This window comes from Leptonotus elevatus, chromosome 5 (genome assembly GCF_054856555.1).
Source record: "Leptonotus elevatus isolate MCC_2025b chromosome 5, RoL_Lele_1.0, whole genome shotgun sequence".
NCBI classification, from domain to species: Eukaryota; Metazoa; Chordata; class Actinopteri; order Syngnathiformes; family Syngnathidae; genus Leptonotus; species Leptonotus elevatus.
Genome location: NC_141243.1, coordinates 9775877 through 9799338, shown reverse-complemented (window position 1 = coordinate 9799338; position 23462 = coordinate 9775877). Strand labels below are relative to the sequence as shown.

The 23462-nt window shown below is 40.1% G+C and overlaps 3 protein-coding genes across 6 annotated transcripts; all 3 read left to right on the top strand.

Moving 5' to 3' along the window:
• The first annotated feature begins 5969 nt into the window (after positions 1-5969).
• LOC147173629 (betaine--homocysteine S-methyltransferase 1-like) lies at positions 5970-13379 on the top strand. 2 transcript variants are annotated; one of them, XM_086075422.1, is made up of 8 exons: positions 5970-6131; positions 8495-8627; positions 8698-8810; positions 9867-10058; positions 11338-11485; positions 12524-12706; positions 12777-13005; positions 13084-13379. In XM_086075422.1, exons 3-8 carry the CDS (start codon positions 8742-8744, stop codon positions 13274-13276), a joined length of 1014 nt encoding a protein of 337 aa, XP_085931548.1. In that variant the 5' UTR covers positions 5970-6131; positions 8495-8627; positions 8698-8741; the 3' UTR covers positions 13277-13379. The 2 variants fall into 2 exon arrangements, with proteins under 2 accessions (XP_085931548.1, XP_085931547.1); XM_086075421.1 differs by lacking the exon at positions 5970-6131 and adding an exon at positions 7627-7810.
• Positions 13380-15057: 1678 nt separating this feature from the next.
• LOC147173628 (betaine--homocysteine S-methyltransferase 1-like) lies at positions 15058-20221 on the top strand. The gene is made up of 8 exons (XM_086075423.1): positions 15058-15225; positions 15823-15955; positions 17073-17185; positions 17297-17488; positions 17570-17717; positions 18485-18667; positions 18964-19192; positions 19831-20221. The coding sequence occupies exons 1-8, from the start codon at positions 15211-15213 to the stop codon at positions 20006-20008; spliced, it is 1191 nt and encodes a 396-aa protein (XP_085931549.1). The 5' UTR covers positions 15058-15210; the 3' UTR covers positions 20009-20221.
• An 828-nt stretch (positions 20222-21049) lies between these two features.
• kgd4 (alpha-ketoglutarate dehydrogenase subunit 4) lies at positions 21050-23444 on the top strand. 3 transcript variants are annotated; one of them, XM_086076806.1, is made up of 5 exons: positions 21050-21077; positions 21451-21606; positions 22344-22407; positions 22753-22958; positions 23032-23444. In XM_086076806.1, exons 2-5 carry the CDS (start codon positions 21553-21555, stop codon positions 23047-23049), a joined length of 342 nt encoding a protein of 113 aa, XP_085932932.1. In that variant the 5' UTR covers positions 21050-21077; positions 21451-21552; the 3' UTR covers positions 23050-23444. The 3 variants fall into 3 exon arrangements, with proteins under 3 accessions (XP_085932932.1, XP_085932931.1, XP_085932933.1); XM_086076805.1 differs by lacking the exon at positions 21050-21077 and adding an exon at positions 21134-21329; XM_086076807.1 differs by lacking the exon at positions 21050-21077 and having other exon boundaries at positions 21356-21606; positions 22819-22958.
• The last annotated feature ends 18 nt before the right edge of the window (positions 23445-23462 follow it).

Below are 23462 nucleotides of genomic sequence, written 5' to 3'. Positions count from 1 at the left end.
TGAACAAAGATAATGTTGGAAAATTCTGTAAAGAATGTTTCTAAATGTTGTAATGTTGTTCCGGATTGTCTCAATAAACGTTAAAAAGAAAAAAGAAAAAAAACATGATAAAAAGAAGTACAATTTAAAAAAAAAAGACAATGATGATGATTATATTTTATGGATTCTCCTGCTCACAAAAAATATTTTTAAGTCGCTCCAAATTCTAATTCGTTGAAAAAAAAGTTTAGGATAATATACCAATATAATTTTTGTTCTATTTGATAATATTATATAGTATTTATAGAATATATTTTACATAATGTTTTTATTTATTTATTTATTTGATATATTCTTGATTCCCAGAACAAATCAAAACCGAAATAATAATCATAAATAATAAAACCTTTATTGACTATTTTTTGTTGCAAAAAATAATAAATAAATAATAAAAATCCATGTTCTGTAGTACTTATCCTCTTTAGGGTTGCTTGAATGTGCACCCCTAAAATACCCCCCAAACCGCTCCGCCACAAATGCCCCCTTGTGCGGCCGCACATATTGCACATACCAAAAACCATCGCTGCCGCTAACTTTGGGGCGAAAGGCAGAGCACACCCTCGATCGGTTGCCAGCCAATTGCAGGGCACATAGATAAAGAAGCATTCAAACTCACATTCGCACCCACGGATGCATGATTTGGATTCTCCAATGAAGCCAGATACAGAGAAATGATCCAATTGTGATGTGAAGCCAACCACTGTTCTACCATGATGCCAATGATAACAATAAATACGTTTGAACGAGTCCATGAAACTGCAAATGAGACGAAAAAAATCACTTTACCACATTTCAATGCACGGTGGGAAAATGGAAGGCTATCTAATTTTGTCATTTTCATTTTCCTCATTGCAATGGGAGTGCGGTTACACTCAAACTACGGTTTTAAGTGTTTTATAAATAAAGCTTGGTTGGCTGTGCATGCTCAAAAACAAAACATTTAACTTTTGCTATTTCCTCTCCTAAGTGAGGACTTAAGATATGTGTTTTGCATGTCATCACACAAAGAATGTACTTTTGCATCCGCACATTTACTGATAGGGTGCACAAAAACCCTTACTTTAATTTCAGCCTCTGCATGTGTACGTTCCACTTCATCACCACAAGCCACATGCAAAATAAAAACAAGCCCCCAAAAAAAACTAGCTTTCCTCCAAGGCATACTCTCACTTTCCTTTTTCGAGACTGTTTGATAAATCACGCGCTGCCTGCCCTGGCATTGACCGGCCTTTGTGTCATTTGGTCATCTTTTAGGGCTTCCTCTTTCTTCCCCACGCGTGTTTTTGCTTGGTGAGAACACTATGGGAGGTTGTGAGTGTGTTGTGAGGCCTCAGTGGGAAACACAACTTTGGTGGTGAGAAGACACAGGGAGGAAGTTCCGCTGCGTCATGTTGCCATTTGTGGTGCACGGGCGCTCAGAGATAAACATGCGTTTCTTCGCTGGGGCTTCAATTATATGTACATAAATTATGTCAGTCGCTTGAGAAGCTGTACATTTGGCTTTGAGATGTAAATCCTAGAGAGAGAGAGAGAGAGAGAGAGAGAGAGAGAGAGAGAGAGAGAGAGAGAGAGAGAGAGAGAGAGACAGAGAGAGAGAGAGCTCTGCTTACCTTGCGCATAATCACCACTGGCTATAATTTAACCTTCGGGTAGCGTATTTGCAAAGTCATGGCTGAGAAAGTCGGGCATAATGGTGTACATTTACTTTCCCTTGTAAACTGTGGGAATTGACCGACTAGCCATTTTCATGTGGCTTGGTGTTGCAAATCCATCCTACCGTCCATTTGGTGTCATTCTCTTTGGGAGTTCAAGGTGGCACCTCATAGCAAAGATAATAATAAAAATTCAGGGAGTCCTCAAATTACGGCGGAGTTCTGTTCCTACGCTGGCGATGTAACACGAATTTCGACTTAAGTTAAAGTCGATATTTACATCTAAACACTTTGTACAGTAATAAAAAACACAAAGCCTGAAACACTATTTCGTGTTTCCGCACGGACATTCATTGCTAACGGACGGTACGGTAGAGCGGAGCCAATTCAAAACAGAATTGAAACAGAAATGTGACGCGCCTGAGGGCGAGCCGACATGTGCGACGGACGCCCGTTCCTGGGGGTAACAACACAACTTTAAATAACTTTAAAATGGCGTGAATTCTGTGGGAAATTAACGAAAAGGAAGGTGTTACAGACGAGGCACGGGCGCCGTAAAGTTTGAACGACGTACGACGTAATTTGAGGACTCATACTTCTTACTGTATATGGTCATCGCACACTAAACTCAAAGTGGGACCACACACACACATTGCTCCCATTTGCTTACATATATCTTGTATTTATGTAAGCAGCGTCTTCCATTAATGTCAACATATTATTCACAAACATGAAGGAACGATTGCAGCATCAACGACGTGACTCATCCTGCACGATGCACAATTTGTGTTCGCTGCTCAGCGTGCCAAGATAAATACAACGCGCACACGCAGGTCACTTCATGACTTGTGATGGGAAGAGATTCCTGGCGGTTGCTAGGAGACCAAGACAAACACTCATGACACAAGCCACACCACAGGATAGGAGTCCAGCAGGGTAGTCTTACAGAGACATCAGATAATCGGCAATTTTCGGATGCTTCTTCATATAACAATGCACACGTTTACATTCTTGTACATTTGCTAGCTATGTCTTCTTGAAGAAACCGTTTTGGCCAAATGTAACCAGTGAAAACTCTCCCCCCCTGTTATTTACTTGATTGAATCATACAATATGGGTATCATTACACTCTCAATGTTTTTTTCTCTCCATGTTTTTACCAAATTACATCATTTGGCAATTTTTGGACAAGGGAGCAATTTCATGTTATATTTTTAGTTCCCAAAAGAGGCGTTTAATGGCTTACTGCACGCCAACTGAGCAAATAAATGATGCAATTTTGATTTTAAGAAGTAGAGATATCATCTGCTGATGGAAAGAAATGTTCATTTAAAAAGTTTTTTTTAACGTATTTTTTTATGTTGCTTTATGTGCACATCATGCATTTACAAAATGAAAATAAATGGATCAAAGCTGTAATTTTACAAAACTAATCTTGTCATTTTACTGCAATAAAGTGTCATTCAAAGTTTCATTTTAAAGGAATAAAATATGAGTAATGTTGCAATTACCACAGAACAGCTGTTTTTTGTTGTTTAAAAAAAAAATTTTTTTTTAGAAGAGTTGGCTGCAGCTTCTCAATTTTGTTCACTTTTTTTGGGAGATTAGAACTGTTGAATGTCAATAATCAATGCTGGAAAAAAGTACTTAGACTCAATAATCATTTTAGATGAGAGAAAATAAAAATGGACTGCAATAGTCAATTTGAACAAATCCTGAGAACTGTACTTTGTTGAGGATTTTTTTTTCCCAGTACACCCTCTCTTTTCTAAACTTTCTTTTAAATCCTGCATATCTATATCATATAATTCAGTGACGTTTCACAAAGTCCCCCCCCCCCCCCTATGTTTATGTTGGAGAAGATACAGCCTATGTGCTGACAAATGTGCTCTAAAGCGCCCTCGTGTGGCTCAACTATTCATACATCTGAGTTGGTGATAACTGGTCCACCTCCAGTTTGTTTGGATTTCACAAATATTGGCGCCACAGGGAAATAAAATAAATATGTTACACAGTTAATCTGCCACTACTTTATTGACAGTACACACAATTTTCTAAGTAATATTTATGTATTCTTAAAAACAAACGAATAAATAAATAAATGAAGGTAAAGTAAAAAAATAAGTTAACAACTATTCATATAAAAATATCTGTACTCACATAAGGGGCACACTTTTTTTTTTTTAAGAGTCCACTTAATGTATCACTTTTGTTACGGTGTAAAAAAAAAAACCTTATTTGTAATGAATGCATATTTTTTGGTCTAATTCACTGACATTGGATGATTTCCCGCGGCACATCTTATGATCTCTCACGGCACGGTGGTTTGAAATAACTGTATTACACATTATGCCTAATCTATTTTTACAACAGCCGCGGTCTGTTTGTTACAAGCGTTACTTTTATGGTGTTACTGAAGACAATAGTGATAAGAATGTTGCAAAGTAACACGTCAATTTATTTGTCCACAGAGAGCGCTCATTCGCTGTCTTCTTTTTTTTCCCCTGCTCAAGAACTCAATGCCTTTTTCCTCATTTGGCCTGCTGTGGTCAACAAATCCACAAAGTATGAGCAGCAACTTGAGCTGTGATTGGACCAGATGAGGGCGTGGGGGTTAAAAAAGTGGCACACAGAGTGAAGCAACACTTCTAATACAACAGACCCGATGTGATAAACACAGGAGAATTGTGCAGATGCACAGTGAGAAGTGATATTTTTAGTTGCATGTCTTTTGCTATCAAGAGAACACGTGACAAGCCAGAAGGCTGCAACTTATCATTGGCAAGTAAAAAGTTAACCACAACTTTATCAGCTTGTCAGATGTGTTTCCACACAGTCTTTAACTCTTGTTTGCACACATCCACGCTCCCTGCCTCAAACTCTTATATTTTCTGTTTTGTTTGCTTGTTTTTTTTTTACGCAACGTCAACACTAACTCCTCCCCCTTCCCTGTCGTGGTCACCTGGTGCACCGACCCACGCTTCGGAAACCATGTTTGAACTGCTTTGGCTTTGTCCTTTTCCAGTCACAGCCAGTGACAACTAGTTGTGGCTACAAATAATAATAATAATAATAAATAAATAAATCATTCAGTACGGGTCAGCGTAAAACAGCCAGAGGGGGGAAAATGGATAGAACATAGAGTAAAAAAAAATATATATATATATATATATATATAAGATTAAATCATTCATAATTTGAGATGTGATGAGAAGACTCATAATTTTATGTGGAAAAACTCATAATATTTACAGAATTAAGTTATATATATGTTTTAGAATATGTGAGATACCATAACAAGAGTTAAATTGCAATTAGGATTTTCACAATAAAAAAAAAAAATTCAAAAGAAAGAAAAAATAACTGATCACCGATTCGGAAAGAAGGTGAAGCAACATGTCTATTTAAACAACTTTTTATTCTGTAGTCAAACCCCATCATTCGGGGATAGGGACTGGCCCGCCCACAAATACCGAAAACCCACGTATGATTTGACGCCAATCGAAATGAATCTAAAAAAAATACAACGGAACCCCAAATATTCTTCAAAAATCACTGAGAAACAATACACATAACATGTAATATCTTACTTCACGGAGCTGATCAATCACGTCATTGATCGATTGGTCACTTTAAGACATTATAACCGATCACTGATTTTGCATAAATGCAAAATATGGGTCGATCCCGATCCAGACGATCAGAATGGTGTAAAGTCTAGTTGTAATATTACACAAAGGTAGACTACCATGAAAAACATTCATGATAGAACAACTAAATCCTAAATACTATAAGATTATATTCATAATGTAATTTTCTGTTAAAAATGTATTTTGCCAAACGGGCGTAATTTTACAAGAATAAAGTCATAATATAAAAAATAATGTCAGAATATGATGGGGATAAAGTTGTCAATTTACATCAAATTGCAACAAAGAAAAGCTGTAGTTTTACAAGAAAATACAAGAATAAAAATAATAGAATAAAAAAATAACAACAGTCATCTATCTATTGTCGCTAGCTATAAAACAAACAGCAATAGCCAGAAGAAGTACGGATAGACGTACTTTAAGTTATGATAATGTTCATAAAAGTCACACATTCATAATGGTAAGCTATAGTAAAGACTTTGGATGAAGTTTATGAGGCCAAAGAGAAAAAAAAAAGAAAAAAGGAAAAGCCCCCGTAGCCATAAATGGAGACCGGAGTATTGACGATCTTCGGGGTCAGTCCATATGATGTAATATAGGCCGCCGTAGAACTTTGAGCTTCATGTGAAGCTTCCCTACAAACAAGAGTGGCCATTAACCCCCTTGACGACGAGATCAGTGGCGCCATAACCCTGAAAGTTGTCTCCGAAGTTGCACATATACACTCAAAGATGCCAAGACGCGATACGTGCAAGTTGCAACACAAACCAAGAAGAGTTTCTCAACTACTGTAAGTAACTCCGTGAACTGCAGTAATAATACAGTCGTCTGCCAATCTTCTGCGTGTTGTGAAGTGAACTGAGAGTTCGCTGCCACGTAACCATGTAACATAAATCATATGTAATATGAAATATCCCATGCAAATTTGCACGGTTGACTGCGTTTTTGCAGTCTCTTATATTTAATACAGAGTAGTCATTAAAATGCGTCTGTCTGATCTATGGCGCAGTTATGATCGAGCCCTGTGAACTCTGCCTAGCAACAAGTTGCCACACAATCGTGACGGGACCGGGAAACAGAATACGATCTGCTTCTGATATATATATATATATATATGTATATATATATATATATATATTGATATATATATATATATATATTGATATATATATATATATATAGATATATATATTGATATATATATATATATATATAGATATATATATTGATATATAAACAAATCTGTTGATTTGTAATAAATTAATATGGATTATTTTATTTGTTTGTGGGGAAAAAATGCACCAGCATATTTTTTGCTTATAAGAACACAGCAGTGTCCCGGCTTGTATCGATTCATTTAAATTTCAACACAAAAAGGTCAATAGATCAAATTTCAAGGTGGTTTTGAGATATATTGTCGTCTAATCAGGTCACTTATGTGATGCATTAAAACCCCACTGATGATATCCTTTGGTGAACTGTGGGTTGGAGGCGCGGGGGGGTCGGGGGAGGTTGCACTTTGACACTGTTGATAAACTCCAAGGTGGAGGGGCGCCGCTAATCTCTCTAAACTGGATCGACCCAGAATTGACAGCGCTCTGCTGAAGGTTAATAAACCATATCGCGTGTGTGTGTGTGTGTGTGTGTGTGTGTGTGTGTCTCTGTGTGTGTGTGGTCTTGTTTTTGTTCCATATTGGGGCCAATATATCGGGATTTCATAGTTGTGGGGCCACCTGTCCTTGTGGGGCCTTTTTGCTGAGTTTAGGTTTGAATTGGGTTATGGTTGAGGTTTGGGGTAAGGAATGGGGGTAGGCAATCATTTTTGATGGTTTGGGGTTCGGGGAAGGTGCTAGGAAATGCATTATGTCAATGAGATGGCCCCACAAAGATAGTAAAACAAACGTGTGTGTGCATGCGTGTGCGCATTCATTTAAAAACAGGAAGATGTTGTAGGTTAACAAAAAATAATAATGATCTACAGCAAGTGTTAAAGTCGACTTGAGCCTGACCTTAGCAAACTTTTTAAAGCTATTTTTGAGCATGCTTGTTAGTGTCATGCTAACAAAAAAAGCATCATGGCAAAGGTCAGAGAGCATGTTGCGTTGTAGGCCTTTGCTGTGACTTTAAAATATTGACAGACTTCTACCACAAGATGACTTGACTTATAACAATTTCAGCAAAAACACATGGACTCTTTGATAAAGAAGCTGCCGTTAATGTTTAAAAGGAGAATTCTTGAATGATTGAACTGAAAGCTCTCTGTGAACTTCATTGGGGGTGTCAACAGTTTCAAATTACTTAAGTAAATGGTGTGGCAGTTCTAGTAATAAAACACCAGCATGAATATATAATCCAACCATTATTCTTCACGGGTATAAAAAGTGGAAAATAATTGCCTTTGTGTGGGATTTGGAAGCAACGATTCAGGGATTGCTTCTGTTGCAAGCGGACATGGCACCCATCAAAAAGGTCAGCAGAGATTTTGTTTTGTGACAATAAATACACCAATACGACGTACAGTCTCTAGAAGAGTCAATCCAAGAGAAATCTAGTCAAGAAATGCAAATTACGCATCCTCTCTCTGGTAGCTAAATATGGACTTATATAGAACGTTAAACCACAATAACAAGTCAGCTTCTTGATGACAGCTCCAGTTAACTTACAGATTTGATCCAGCTCTCATACCTTGGTCGGTTGCGTAAGTGTCCCTGTCCTAATAAGTGAGTTCAATTTGTTGACATTTTCCAGTGTAGCTTAGCGCGCTGTTGCAACAGCCCTCGGCGTAAAAGCGCCTTTTTATCATCGGACCTTTGCACCCGGTGCCTTAGCTTTTTTTCTGTCATAAAAGCAATCATAAACATGAAATCTTCACGGCATCGACGCATTTGTTCAGTTTTGTTTACAAAACTGTATGACACTGGCATCGTTGACCTACAAAATTGCTGATGAAGCCATTAGCTTCCGTTTGTTTTCGGTATTCTTTTTGTCCTCATTATGGTCTGCATTGGGGTTAGGGGGGGGGGGGGGCAGCCAATCATGGGGAACTCAATGACAAACAACCATTCACATTCACGTTCACAAACATTGATAGTTTTCAGTCTTCGATGATCCTAACATACATAAAGACCATGCAAAGCGTTTGTGTTCACACAGGGCATCATTGAGCGTCTGAACTTGGGCGAGGTGGTGATCGGTGATGGGGGCTTTGTGGTTGCCCTCGAGAAGAGGGGCTACGTCAAGGCCGGGCCGTGGACCCCCGAAGCGACTGTTACCCATCCCGAGGCCGGTAAGGCTCACCGAACGTGCACGTTCCAAGATACACAGACGCATAAAAGCTTGACGGATGACGCTCTCAGTCAGGCAGCTCCGCAGAGAGTTCCTGAGAGCCGGATCCAACGTCATGCAGACCTTCAGCTTCTACTCCAGTGACGACAAACTGGAGAACAGAGGCCAGAGTCTACAACTGACGGTGGGTGTCCCAATGAGAAACACTGCAATGGGCACTCCGGGCTTCTGGGTGCGCTCTCCGGCCGGGGGGTTGTGCCCTAGTGCTGCCATGGCCTGGGGGAGGGGGGGGGGGGGAAGAGCTGGGGGCTGGGGGCTGGGGGCTGGGCTTGCCTTGTCGGGCCGAGGTCAACGGCTTCCCTCTTTGGCGGAGGTTCCCATGTATGCCAGATCCTCCACACCAGCATCTACTGAAACTCAAAAAGAGTTTGCTTCTCCCACTGGTTGCTGAATTGTGGATCTCACACTGCTTCATCCATCCATCCTTCCTTCCTTTAGTCTTTCCTCTGATCTCTTAATGTCTCCCTAATCTGTTGGAATTTAGATGTAGCCTGTCTGGGGTTGACGAAAGATTCTGGATTTGTAACTGTGGTCGGAGGGCGGTGTCTGGTTGGTGGTAAATTTCACTTTGTTTCATCTCTCTTTCCTTTGATCCTTCTTCTGCTCTCCTGACAACTTCACGACTCTGGCTATACTCTGAAGTATCCGATTAAGATGAAGAGTTTTGGATTTATAACAGGTTTCAGGTGAATTAAAGAGCACAATCTCACATGCACGCACACACACGCACACACAAAGAGAGCGATAATGACATGTTGACTCGGGAAGGCTGCCAATGTATAATATTGAATTTTCAGAAAACAGAAAATAAAAAGAGGAACAACTGCTGAGTCAAGAGTAACCTAAATTGGGAGAAATTGCAAACCCAGCGTTGGGTCAAGATTTTGATCCAAGAAGAGGTAAAAACCACACATACTGATGGGTTAACGCTATCCCGGCTATCAGCATAGCTGTGGCTAAAAACAGCCAATCAGAAACCATCACAATTTTCTTAGAATGTTACATGAAATGTACTTCCAGTTCAACTATCCACTCTTCACCGCAATCTGCTAGGTCAAAAATAATTAAACCAACCTTAAGTAAAAGCTACCCAATCTTTTTAAAATCCACCACAACACAGCATTTTTCAGTGTGTATATGAGGCCAAGTCATGTGATCGACTGCTTCTCAAAACTTTCAGGGGGTCCAAATCAATGAAGCTGCGTGCGATCTGGCCCGCGAGGTGGCCAGCGAGGGCGACGCCTTGGTGGCGGGAGGCGTCTCTCAGACGCCGTCCTACATGAGCTGCAAGAGTGAGGCCGACGTGAAGGCCCTCTTCAAGAAGCAACTGGAAGTGTTCACGAAGAAGAACGTGGACTTCCTGATTGTTGAGGTAGACATCTATGGAGCCACTGAGAACTAGAGTGGTACGTTTAGTTCCAACTTTCATATACAGTATAGGGGGCAGTCCTTTATAGCACTCAGCACTTTTCCTGTTGCATCTGCCAACTCCCATTTCCAAGATGGCCGCGCCCGTGAAATTAGACTTTACCGCAAAAACATCTTAGAAAGTAAGGTTCAACAAATTACTTGAAGTGTCACAAAGTAACTAGTGCCTTAGCCTGGGTGCTTCTGCATGCTATCTTTCAAAAAATATGGATAGTTTTGACAAATGTTTGCTCATAGACCACTATTGCGTCAAACTTGTTTTCCAATCCCAATTTGTTTCTTCTCTTAATGGCTCAATGAGCCATTTTCAGCAGTAAAAAGTAAATATTTTGTCCAGAATTAATTTGATAACTTTATTATTTTCCATGCGCAATTAATACCTTAAAAACTATTTTTTCCACTTGCTGTCGACTGAAGATGACATCACCTGTGCTGAGGAAGTATGTAACGACCAATCATGCCTCACCTGTTTTCTTGGTTTGGTCAGCAAAATGAGCCATGATTGGTCGTTGCCTACTTCCTCAGCACAAGTGATGTCATCTTCAGTCGACAGCAAGTGGAATTATTTTTGGGGGGTATTAATTGTACATGAAAAGTATTGAAGTTATCAAATTAATTCTGTATAAAATATTAACTTTTACTCCTGAAAATGGCTCAATGAGTCAAGTATCCCTTTAAAAAAAAGGAAGTCAACCCCCCAAAAATGTCTTGACAATAATGTTTATGCAGCCCCACTAGTCTAAATACAATATTTGGATTAATATTGCATTAGTGGAATATGAGTTAAGCAGCAAAATCCAGCAATTTTTATCAATATCAGAAGGCGGCCATTTTGCCACTTGCTGTCGAGCGAAAGTGACATCACAGTTGCTCAGGTTTCAGGTAACAACCAATCACAGCTCAGCTTCAGAAAACATGTGAGCTGTGATTGGTCGTTGCCTGAGCCCTAAGCAACTGTGATGTCATCTTCAGTCGACAGCAAGTGGCAAAATGGCCTCCGCCTGAGATGGGAAAAAAACGGATGGATTTTGCTTCATAACTCGTACTCCACAAATGTAATATTAATCAGAATTTCATGTTTGTTATTGTCAAAACAAATTTAAAGGTTGACTTCCCCTTTAAGGCACAGGTCCTCGAGTGCCGAAGTCCTGCATGTTTTAGATGTTTCTCAATTGTTGTCATTTATACGTGAAGCCAAGTAATGACTCCTTTGTCATGCGCAGTACTTCGAGCACGTCGAGGAGGCCGCGTGGGCCGTGGAGGTGCTGAAAACCAGCGGCAAGCCGGTGGCCGCCACGTTGTGCATGGGACCCGAGGGCGACCCGCACGGAGTCTCGCCTGGCGAGTGCGCCGTCAGGCTGGTGAAGGCCGGTACGCTATTCATCATGTCTGATTAACTGGTGGATGTGTAACTGGTGAATGTGCACCATGGACACACCTGGTAAAAATGAACAACAAACGATCCCACTGATAATGTTCTAATGCATATTTGTCAAAACTATGACTCGGGGACCATTTGCGGCCCACCATCCACTTTTTAGCGGCCCGTAGCATATTTTAAAAATGACATTTGACTGTAGGTTTTTTTTTTTTTGGTCATCTTACTACAGTTTATTCATGTTTTGGTTCTGAATTTTGAGAAGGGATTTGGCAAATGTTCAGTGCAGGGGTGAATCTATTCTAGGGCAATAAAGGGCAGAGGGCCACCCCAAAATCTTTGCCTTAGCAGGATTATTATAGCTTTGACATTTTTATTTTAGTTAGTTTTTATTCGGTTTTTTAAATGTAGTTAGTTTTAATTGGTTTTCAGGGTGGTAATTTAGTTTGTATTAGTTTTAGTTATTTAAAAAAATGCTTAGTTTTAGTTTGTTTCAGTATGAGTTTTATTTTTATTTTTATTTTTTTTATTTGTGTCTAATATTTAATGAACACAATGGTAAAATAAAAATTTAAAAAATAGCACATTTCTTACCTAGTGTTGCATACATTTGTGCTGAGTCTGAGCCATTGGAGCCAAAAGTCAAGCACACAAAATTGTTCTCAAGGTGCTTTTCTATTGGCTGCTGCAAGATGATGTCACTTTTGTGTGACACACTTTCAAACGTCCTTAAAATCACATTTCAACTCAACTCTAACGCCTCATGTATACCAAAGACAAAAACAAATAATATTTTCGCCATAATTTTAGTTAGCTTTGTCAACGTAAAATGTAATTTCAGTTAGTTTTTTTTTTTTAAAGAAGCATTTCATTTATTTTTAATTACTTTGTTAGTTTTTGTCAACTAAAATAACCTTGCTTATGAACTGTAAAAGAAATCTGTAAATGTAGCAAAAAAGAAAAAAGTTTGGACTCCTCTGTTCTAGTTCTGTAGTATGCAACTCGGCACTGATATTGGTGTGATGCCATAGGTGCCCAAATTGTGGGCGTCAACTGCCACTTCGACCCACTGACCTGTGTGAAGACTGTCAAGTTGATGAAGGAGGGCGTGGTGAAGGCTGGACTGCAAGCTCACTACATGGTGCAGCCTCTGGCCTACCACACCCCCGACTGCAACTGCAAGGGATTCGTCGACATACCAGAATTCCCCTTCGGTATAATCTAATAACGTACACCACAGCACCAACTTGCATTGCGCCGTCAATGATTATCGGCTGCTTTAAGCTATGGAGCCCAGGACCCTGACCCGCTGGGATGCGCACAAGTACGCCAGGGAGGCCTACGACGCCGGCATCCGCTTCATCGGCGGCTGCTGCGGATTTGAGCCGTACCACATCAGGGCCGTGGCCGAGGAACTGGCGGCCGAGAGGGGGATGTTGCCCCCGGCGTCGGACAAACACGGCATGTGGGGCGCCGGTCTGGAGATGCACACCAAACCCTGGGTCAGAGCCAGGTAAAGCACCCACTGGATTTATAGTCGTCCGTAGCCCTCAAAGATTGTTTGTTTAGTTGTTGTCGATATTTCCTTCAGGGCTCGCCGTGACTACTGGGAAAATCTCCTACCTGCGTCCGGCCGCCCCAAATGTCCTTCCATGTCCACTCCAGACTGCTGGGGTATGTCGAGGGGTCATTCTGAGCTCATGCAGCACAAGGAGGCCACCAGCGACCAGGAAATGAAGCGTGTGATGGAACTGCAAGACAAAGTGGGGAAATCGAAGCAATGAGAAGAAAAAAAAAGATGACGGCTTGAGGATACAAAAGCGCTTGAAACGATGATGCACGCTGCAATATGCTGTAAACGTCAAAACAATAAACCTGATAGTTTAATTGTGGCAAGTTATTATTATCTCTGCAAAGCCCACATATGTTTGTATGGTTTTATTTTGATGATTGAAATTATTGATCTGGATCATTTGTTGAACATGTCCCACAGTTGGTGTGAAACAAAGACCAGAATTAAAGGAACTTTTGGTGATGATGATCTAGATTGCCAATGTGGATTCAGATCAAATCTGGATTAGATCTAATCTGTAAAAACTAAAGCAATAGATGTAACTCAAAAATCTAGATCTGGAGTCATGGATCCAGATCAGTTTTGGTCAACATACTGTAAAAACTTCAGTATGACAAAAAATTCTTGGTATGACCATATTGATGGAGTTTTGGAATCTGGATCTTTTGTAACGATTGAAAACTCTAAAAATTAATTGATTCTGATTAAATGTATTGCGTAGCTTTGGTTTGACATGAACATGATCTAGATTATGGTAGCTCCGGCATGACCCAAGAACCAAACTGGTTGAATCATCATCTGGCTCTGGAATATGGATCTGGATCGTTTTTAAACCTACAGCTCTAAAGGTTTTAAATCTATTTTTGACTTGGTTGTGCAGAATGAGCACATCACTAATTGATTGAACTTTAAATTGACATAAGAAAAGACGAGTTATATAGTATGTGATTTAGATTTATTAACTTTGGATCATGATCGGGAATCTGGAATAAGAATGTGGAAAACTGAAACACGTGGCTAACTCCATAGCATAGCTGAATATGTATTGATAGCCAACTCAACGTCCAGATCATTATGATAAAACAGACATTGAGTAACTATATGGTCATGAACAGATTTCAGTTATGTGTTTTGTTACGTTTTTGACTGACAAAATATTTTTTGAGCAGGATTATGCTAATCAGATTGAAAAACAGACTTGATCCAGAATCTAAATCAAAAATTTTTTGACTTATTTAATAAAAAATAAAAAACTAATTCAGGCAATAACAAAAGCAAGTGTCAGATTCCACAAAGAGCAAAAAAATAAAACGCAGATAAAGTCCAGTTATGCCTGCACGGGAGTGGGAAGAAGAACATTTATTTAATCCTACCCCCATTTCCCATTCGAAATTATAAGGTACTCTGCTACTAAATTTAAGACGATAAATAACATGTACCCAGAGAGCAATGGATATTAAATAACCCAAAAAATAAATAAACAAATACAAAAGATTTAGCATTGTGGCGTTACCATAAGAAACAAATGAGAGTTACGTTTTAACAACAGTAATACACAAATGAGGAAAGTATAGCTTTAAGTTTTTATGTAACCTGTCATGTTTTTACTGAAAAACTAACTTTTGATCATGAACAAGATCAGCCCATGCCACAGTGTAACATATTACGTAACACATAAAGTCAAAACAAACACTCCAGGTTTAATCATTCCCCCTCCAGTTTAAAGTTCTACAAGAATCTTCTTTCACTTATTAGCATTGAATGCCTTCAACGCTGTGATTACAAGGGATTTTTTTTCTTCTTCTTTTTTTTTTTTAAGGCATGTTTGCTGTGTACCGGGTCTGCGTATCTTATCAACGTGTCTCGTCAGCAACACTCACACTTAAAGCGAGACGCGCAAACAAACCAACAAGTGTACTTCCATCCGGCCTAAACTAGTAAACGCGCAGTGACAACACACTCATTCACCTGGAAAGGTGAGGGGGGGCAAGTTGTTGTGTAACTTGTGTTTTGCCAATCAGAGCGTCTCTGGCTTTGACCCCTCCCCTGGTCGCAATGGATTTAAAGAAGTGTTCTGGTCCATTTTAATGTCTGTTTCAACCTGTCAAAGTCTGAGCAGTCAGGGGTCCACGCAGCTCTGGGAATATGGCACCAGCAAAGGTAAGCAATAGGAAAATGCCGAAATACAATCCTTTAAATCAGGGGTGCTCAAGTTCGGTCCTCGAGAGCCCCCTATCCAGCCTGTTTTCCATGTTTCTCTCCACTAACACACCTGATTCGTGATCAGGATCGTTATCAGGCTTCTGCAAAGCTCGCTGATTAGCTGATCATTAGATTCAGCTGTGCTGCAGGAGGGAAAGGATAGGGGCTCTCGAGGACCGAATTTGAGCACCCCTGCTTTAAATTATGCTTTGCCTTTTAGGTTACGAATGAAAATGTTTGGCTAAATTGATGGTATTGTATTTTAAGGATCAGGGATATTATTATATTACAAATAGCTTCGTTTTGTGATTAAAAAAAAAAAACATGACACAAATCCGTACATTAAACTAAGAAATAACAATTAATTGTAGTGTTTTGTAGATCGGAAGGTCAAAAGTTGCTTTTGATGATTGAAGCATCCACAAAGATGTGTGAGGCTTCTCACTAATATTCAACTATCTTGCACAGGAATGTATCAGTTATCATTCCAAGTATCATTTTTGTGGTTTATTGTCATTCCTAAATTGACATCCATCCTTTGTTTCTTTCTCTCAGGGAATCTTGGAGCGTCTCAACGCTGGGGAGGTGGTGATCGGCGATGGCGGCTTTGTGTTCGCCCTGGAAAAGAGAGGCTACGTGAAGGCGGGTCCCTGGACCCCCGAGGCCGCCACCGAGCACCCCGAAGCAGGTGAGGACCAGGCGTCAACTCACTTTTTAAGATTAGATTAGGGGTTTGAACATTCTGGTTCTTTTTTTTTATGGTCTTTTTTTTATGTGTCTTCTGATTAATGTTATGGTAGTTTTTTATTTTTCATTAGAGTTAGTTTTTATTTCATTTTGACTTTTGATTTTTAAACCCAGTTAGTATTAATTGTATTTTAGAGTAGTTTTGTTAGCTTGCACAAAAAGTATAAATTAGGGATGTCCAAGTACCGATACCAGGTATCCTATCAGTGCCAATTCCAACCTTATTTCAAGGCATCGGTACGTGCGACAGTGGCCGATATGAGTATCGAGCGCCCTCTTGTGGTTATTTTAACATCAGGAACTAAAAATTAGACATTAGAAGAATAGAAAATTACTAGGGGTGTGCCCCAAAAAATCGATTTTCATAAGAATTGCGATTCTCATTTAGTACGATTCAGAATCTATTTTAAAATTGATTTTATTTAAAATTATTTTATACTGTCTTCCCTTTGTTTGTGTGTGTGCCTTCATTGGGAGCGCTGTTCATGTTGTACCCGATTTGGCCACTTAGGGGCAGTGTGGTTCCACGCGGTCTGATACACTGTTAAGTTGTAGCCACATTAGCGAGTAGAAGGAAAAAGTCACGATCAAGTTATTCCAATAAAAGTTGTTTTTTTGCAGCGTGGAGACGTTCTTTTGGGTGATAAAAGTGCCGCGAGTAGAGCACTAATTAGCATTAGCGAGTCAGACTGGAGTAAATCATTACGATTCCTTGAACATCTATAAATTGAATCGTGAGACATTCAAAGATTCCCACCGCTAAAAATTACCATTAATTTCATGCAATTTTTAGGAAAAATGCTATTTTGGGATATATCGCTTTCTTTAAAATGATGCCATTGTTTTTTGTTTTTATGAATCAAAGGTATGGTATTAAAGATGAAAATGAAGGAAATGTTTCCTATTGCGTAATTTGTAGTTCAAGTTTTATAAATCATTTCCTCTAGTTTTTATTTATTTAATTGACAAAAATATTTTTTTATTTGAGTTATTTTGTTAGTTTTCGTGAACTATAATGTATAACCTTGCTTTTGATGTAACCGTGTTTGCTCTTCCAGTTCGCCAGCTGCACAGGGAGTTCTTGAGGGCAGGGTCCAATGTCATGCAGACCTTCACCTTCTACGCCAGTGACGATAAACTGGAGAACAGGGGCAACAAGATGACCTACACCGTATGTTCAATAAAACTAACTAGTCAAATACTTTTAATCCTCTAACTGCAGAAGCAGCTGGATTTAGCCACATTTTCGCATAGCGTCAATAATATTGCATTCATCGCACAGGGCGCCCAAATCAACGAGGCCGCCTGCGACCTGGCCCGCCAGGTGGCCAAAGAGGGCGACGCCTTGGTGGCGGGAGGCGTGTCTCAGACGCCGTCCTACCTGAGCTGCAAGAGTGAGGCCGACGTGAAGGCCATCTTCAAGAAGCAACTGGATGTTTTCATCAAGAAGAACGTAGACTTCCTGATTGCTGAGGTAGATGCGAATGCTCGCTTCTACGCGCGCGCGCGTTGTCGATTTTTCGCTATTGCATATTGAGGTTTGCCCTTCCCACAGTACTTTGAACACGTTGAGGAGGCCGTGTGGGCGGTGGAGGTGCTGAAGGGGACAGGCAAGCCCGTGGCCGCTTCTCTGTGCATTGGGCCAGAAGGCGACATGCACGGCGTCTCGCCTGGAGAGTGTGCTGTCAGGCTGGTCAAAGCTGGTTGGTGAACTTTTCATTCACACACAAACACAACTGACTCTATATTTGCGACAGTGGTGCCTTGACTTGCGAGTTAAATTTGTTCCGTAACCACCCTCATATCTCAAACCATTGTTCCCCATTTAAAGGGAAAATGCCATTAATCCATTTGAGCCCTTGTGCTCCTTCTGTTGTGCAGGCCTTGGCCACCAGGTGGCAGTAACTACAAACATCGAGAAAAACACGAAGAAGAGTTTCACAAAGGGCTCAGGAAGCTAGTCATATTAGCCAATTTTCACAGAAGATAAAGAATATATACTTGTGTCACTGTTTGTGTTCAAATATCCGTTGCTAACAGCTTGTAACACAACAACAATCGCTGCTATTTGCTAGCCCATTTTTGTGTTTTGCAATGTGTTAGCATTAAGCTAGTGGTGATCCCTAAGGCAGAGTTGTGCGGTAGTTTAAATAAACATGTAATTTCCCTTTTCTTTTTTTTTGTCTGACAGTTAACTGTACTAGACAGTGAATTAAACAGCTTAAAGCCTCTTTTTAGAAAGCCCAAAAAGAAAATTCCTCTCACATAAGAGAGGGGGGAACATTGGACATCTTGGCAACTGACAAAACACATTAGGAGTACGGATGGGAATCAATAGCAACCAATAGCATTTGGAGGCGTACAGACGACAGTGATTCGGTTACATTTTCACCCATAAATCGTTGAAATAGAAAAGCTGCTTTCCTGCGAATTTTGTGAACTCACATCAGCGTGCCGTCTCCCTGCGTAGGTGCCCAGATCGTGGGTGTCAACTGCCACTTTGACCCACTGACCTGTGTGAATGCTGTCAAGATGATGAAGGAGGGCGTGGAGAAGGCTGGACTGAAAGCTCACTACATGGTGCAGCCTCTGGCCTACCACACCCCCGACTGCAACTGCCAGGGATTCATCGACCTGCCAGAATTCCCCTTCGGTAATCACACACACACAAAAGAACCACGTTATACTTTTAACCCTTAAATAATTTTCTATGCACATATTATGTATAATTGCAAATATCAAATTATGAACCATGAATACTTTTTAAAAATGTTACCAAAGCCTAAAATTAATCCTAAATCAATGATTCTGAGAAAACGGTAAGTGTTTCACAACACTCGTTTTTGAACAAAAACATCTACTATTCTACGAAATAAATAAATAAATATTTTGTTTTTTAATCACTACAAGTAGGTAGTACACTTTGCAATTTATAAAATCCTTGCCTAGGTCTGGAGCCCAGAATCCTGACCCGCTGGGACATGCACAAGTATGCCAGGGAGGCCTACAACGCCGGCATCCGCTTCATCGGCGGCTGCTGCGGATTTGAGCCGTACCACATCAGGGCCGTGGCAGAGGAGCTGGCGGCCGAGAGGAAAATTGTGCCCGCTGGATCGGAGAAACACGGCATGTGGGGTGCGGGTCTGGAGATGCACACCAAACCCTGGGTCAGAGCCAGGTAATCCATAATCATACACTGGGATATGGTTTCATGCAATTTCAGGTGCATATATAGCACACACTTTTTGGAATTTTGGCCAAAACTTGTTACTTTGGTTTTCATCAGACTGTATGTAACACATTTTAATATATAAATATATACTGCTATACAGTAAAAACTCCACTAAATTAGAATTTAACTATTTAAATACTCCCTGCATGTTTTTATAGCATTTATGACACTTATTTTTAAGTTCCTTAAACACACTTCAAAAAACACAGAATGGATATGACAAAAATGTTGTACAGTGTACCGATATCTGTGTTTACAGTAAACAAATCCCATTATTTCCTAACAAACAAATATATCATCTCACAATATATTTAATATAATAGTTCCCAAACATTTTCTGTACATTTTAAAATGAACCTACAGCCATGCTTTCAACGATTGAGACGTTCTTTCTAATCTTTTCCTGATTCTCTTCTTCTGCTAGTATTAAACAGTACTGTGCCGCCATCTGGTGGCCAAAAGTGGAATTAAACCCCAAATTTAAGTACAAAATTGAGTCATGACAGGGCCCAAAAAAATCTGCAAAATAAAAATACGTCTCTAATATGTAGCTTATGGTATTTCTGTCTTTTTGTGTAACGTAGAGCTCGTCGTGACTACTGGGAGAACCTGAAGCCGGCCTCTGGCCGTCCCCTGTGTTCCTCCATGTCCGACCCGGATAGCTGGGGTGTCACCAAAGGCGACGCTGATCTCATGCAGCAAAAAGAAGCCACCTCTAAGCAACAGCTCAAGGAGCTGTTTGATCGCTCAAAGAGCCACTGATTTAATTAGTGCCGCACCCCTCAGACCTGACAGCAGAGATTCAACGTAGACAACCGTGGAATAACACACGTGTGCAAATGTCAGCATTTTCACCATGTTGACCAGATCCTCACTTGTAACTGGCACTGTTCAGTGCATCTGATGATTTAAGATCGGGACTTTTCCCTGACACACGACCACTATGTAAAATAAAGACAGACCTTATACAACGTGTATCGGTGTCTTGATTGTTGCTATGAGATGCATGCTTAAAATAAGATACAAGAAATGTTTGCAAATCGAAACATTTAGATTGTATTTATAAATACATGAGCCATAATGGAGAATCGCCATTTGGTATGACGATGTTTTGTAGACTTATGATTGTGTTTTTAATTTTATGGTGCACTAACACACACACACACACACACACAGTGTAGTCAGGCGGGGAAGCGAACTCACGCCAGACTACACCGAAGGCAAGTGAAGGCAACCACTCCGACACCCGAAGATTGTAGTTTAAAGGGGTCAGCAGCGACAAAACCTGACTTTGTACTTCGAAGTTTAGTATTTCCCAACCTATATTGAGCCAGGCTGCCATGGCAGCCATTTTGCATTAGAATAATCTCATGTCATGCTGATCAATTGTTAATTTGGGTTTGTTTGCTCATTAAATAATACCAAAATAAATAACAATAATCTGTTAATAAACAGGAAAAATAACTTTGCAATACATTTGAAAGAAATTACATTTGTACCCAATTATTAAACTAATCGAAGGAATAAACAGGTCAAAGTAGCACTGAGCAATACAATTCTTACTTTACCATTCAGAACCAAAATAACCCAGTTTGAAATTGATTTATAAACAGCTAATTTGTTTTTTTTAAGGCTGATGCAAAATACAGATTAAATTGGGCTTTACACAGTAAATGACATTGAGAAAAAAAGTTTTTTTTAATTGTTTTCTAAATTACACTTATCTCCCTCCTTAGACCAGCTCTGCTATATACGTCGTTGCCTATTGGACGATGTATATCACGTGATTAATGTATTATTTCCTGAGCAATGTAAAAATAAAAGGTAGCAGGTAAGATCTCTGTTTGTCTTTCACCAAGGCACCGGTATGCGACACATATCGTAACATTTCTTACAAATTCCGGACGTCATCTGTACCATTTAAAATATTTGCGTGTACGGGTTGGTCCACTTGGAGTATATAGTGACTGGTGGATTTAGATCTCTGTTTTGGCTCTATTTTTTTGCGGCTATGGTAGGAAGCTAATCCGCTAGCGTGTTAGTGTTTGCTTTGTTGACGCCGAGAACGCTGCTTGCCTGATAGGTGACGTAATTTTTCGGAGGGGGGGGGGTTGTTGTTGTTGTCTGATTATTTAAAAGTGGCCATACAGTAACGCTAATGTAATTTACCTTGTGCACTGTGGTTTCGTCAATTCTCTTTGCAGACATCACTGCGGGAGTGCGTGTTGTGGGCGGCGCCACCTTGTGGCGTAAAAAAGAGAAGTGCAATTGTTTTTCAACCCGGAAATAAAAGCGCGGAGGTCGTCATGGGGAGCAAAGTCAGCTCCAAAATGGCTGCTCCCGCCGCCAGAATTGTTCAGGTAACGTCTCCCTGTGATAACGTAACTTTTGGGCTGCTTTACATGTCATGTTCGTTTTAAGTATATAAGCGATACCGTGGGTGGGTATTTGACGGGAATGCTTGACGAATTAGCGCAAGGAGGATGGCCTAGTGCGGTGACAAAAGTTGGTCGTACCCTTGTTGGTGTCCTTGTTTTCGATGTCAAAAATGTCGTTTCCCCGCAGCAGAAGTTAACGTGTTTGGCCATTTAAAGTATACGTTTGGTAAATTTAATTTCTTTGTCAATGCGGGTGTTTAGTATGCGTGCTCAGGAGGCTGCTAGCTGGCTAAACAGTTGAATTCGGACCGATCTACTGTAAGATAATGGCGTAGGAATTTCCTCATTTGACTGCAGAAAGTACACGGTATTTAATTGAGGGGTTTAGTTGAGATGTTTTATTTATTCAATTGATCGACTCAATTTAAATGGCTGTTGATTTTGACATGGCATTTATTCCAACAACGGATGTGATAGTTCAACATTTAACTCAATTTTGATTGGACTGTAGTCCTAAACAAAGACAATTTAAATAACTACATAGGTGACTTTTCCCTGTATTATTATTTTTTATTACGGAATAATGACCAACAGGCCACTTTAAATAGGAAAAATTAAAAAATAAATCTTTTCCTAAGTACTTTGACTCCATGCTTTAAGCAGTAGTGTCATTTGAACAGCCTATTTTTCATTGCATCAGATGTTTTTGCTTTCCTCAGGCTGTGCGGCCTCATGCGCCCATGATTAAATTTCCCAGCAGACTGGGCATCCCTAAGCCTAATGGTGAGTGGCATTGTATCTTATACCAAACTGTGATATTGGATAAACCCTAGATATGACTTATTTTTTAAAGTTGAAACTGCTGAAAACTTTTTTTTCAATGTGTAGACAGGACTTGTATTAAACCAGTGATGCTCAGTGTGGTACTTTTGGTGTGCAGGCTCCCTCTAGTGGTACGCGAAAGAATTACTGCCCAAGTGCACCTTAGTTGAATACACAAAAAGTTATTTGATTTAAAAAGTTTGAGAGACTTTTAGAAGGAAATGAACAGACTTTAGGACTGTCGATTTCCTGCTTATTTTCATCATCGTATCATCATCATCGTATCTTGTTTTCTCTCTCCTCCAGCCCAAGAAGCATTAAAAACATTATTAGTCACCGTCCCACAACCTAACAGCTCCATATCGCCATCAGCTTCAGCGCCACCACAAATATCAAGTCGAGTAACTTTGCCGCCCATTCCGGGCACACCAGACACGTTGGCATGCGTTCAGCTGCTTCCTGCAAGGTACCGTCGGAGACCGTTGGTGGTAGAAGAGATGGATTACATCCAGGTAAACTAGCTAATTGTTAAATGTGAGCGGTTATGACGAAATGTTTTTTTAAGTGATTGTTTTCTTGTTCCAGCGTGGTGGACCAGAGTGATGGCTCACATTACAATGACTGCAACCAATGTCTTTAATCTATGGAGGTCATCGTCTTGATGTCTTTTCTGTTTTTGGCACACACCAAAATCCAGACACAATGTAGAATAAAAATTACACAAATCCTGTCATAATGTACATATGTTTATTGGTCAAGATGTTTGTGTTTTGATGACCTTTTGAAGGACATTTCTAATGAACACTGGCTGTTCTCCTGGATTGGCGTCTTGCACCACCAGACTGCTGCTTTTATGTGCTTCTTGTATGACATTTGGTCATGATCTGAAGACATTACTCTAGGGTTCTTCCCGCTTCCATGGCCTGCATCATAACGCCGAGTCTGTTGGTGTTTGTTCCAATGTTGCATTCAAGTCATTAAAGCAATACTCTACTCTGTTGTGTGTGTGTGTGATG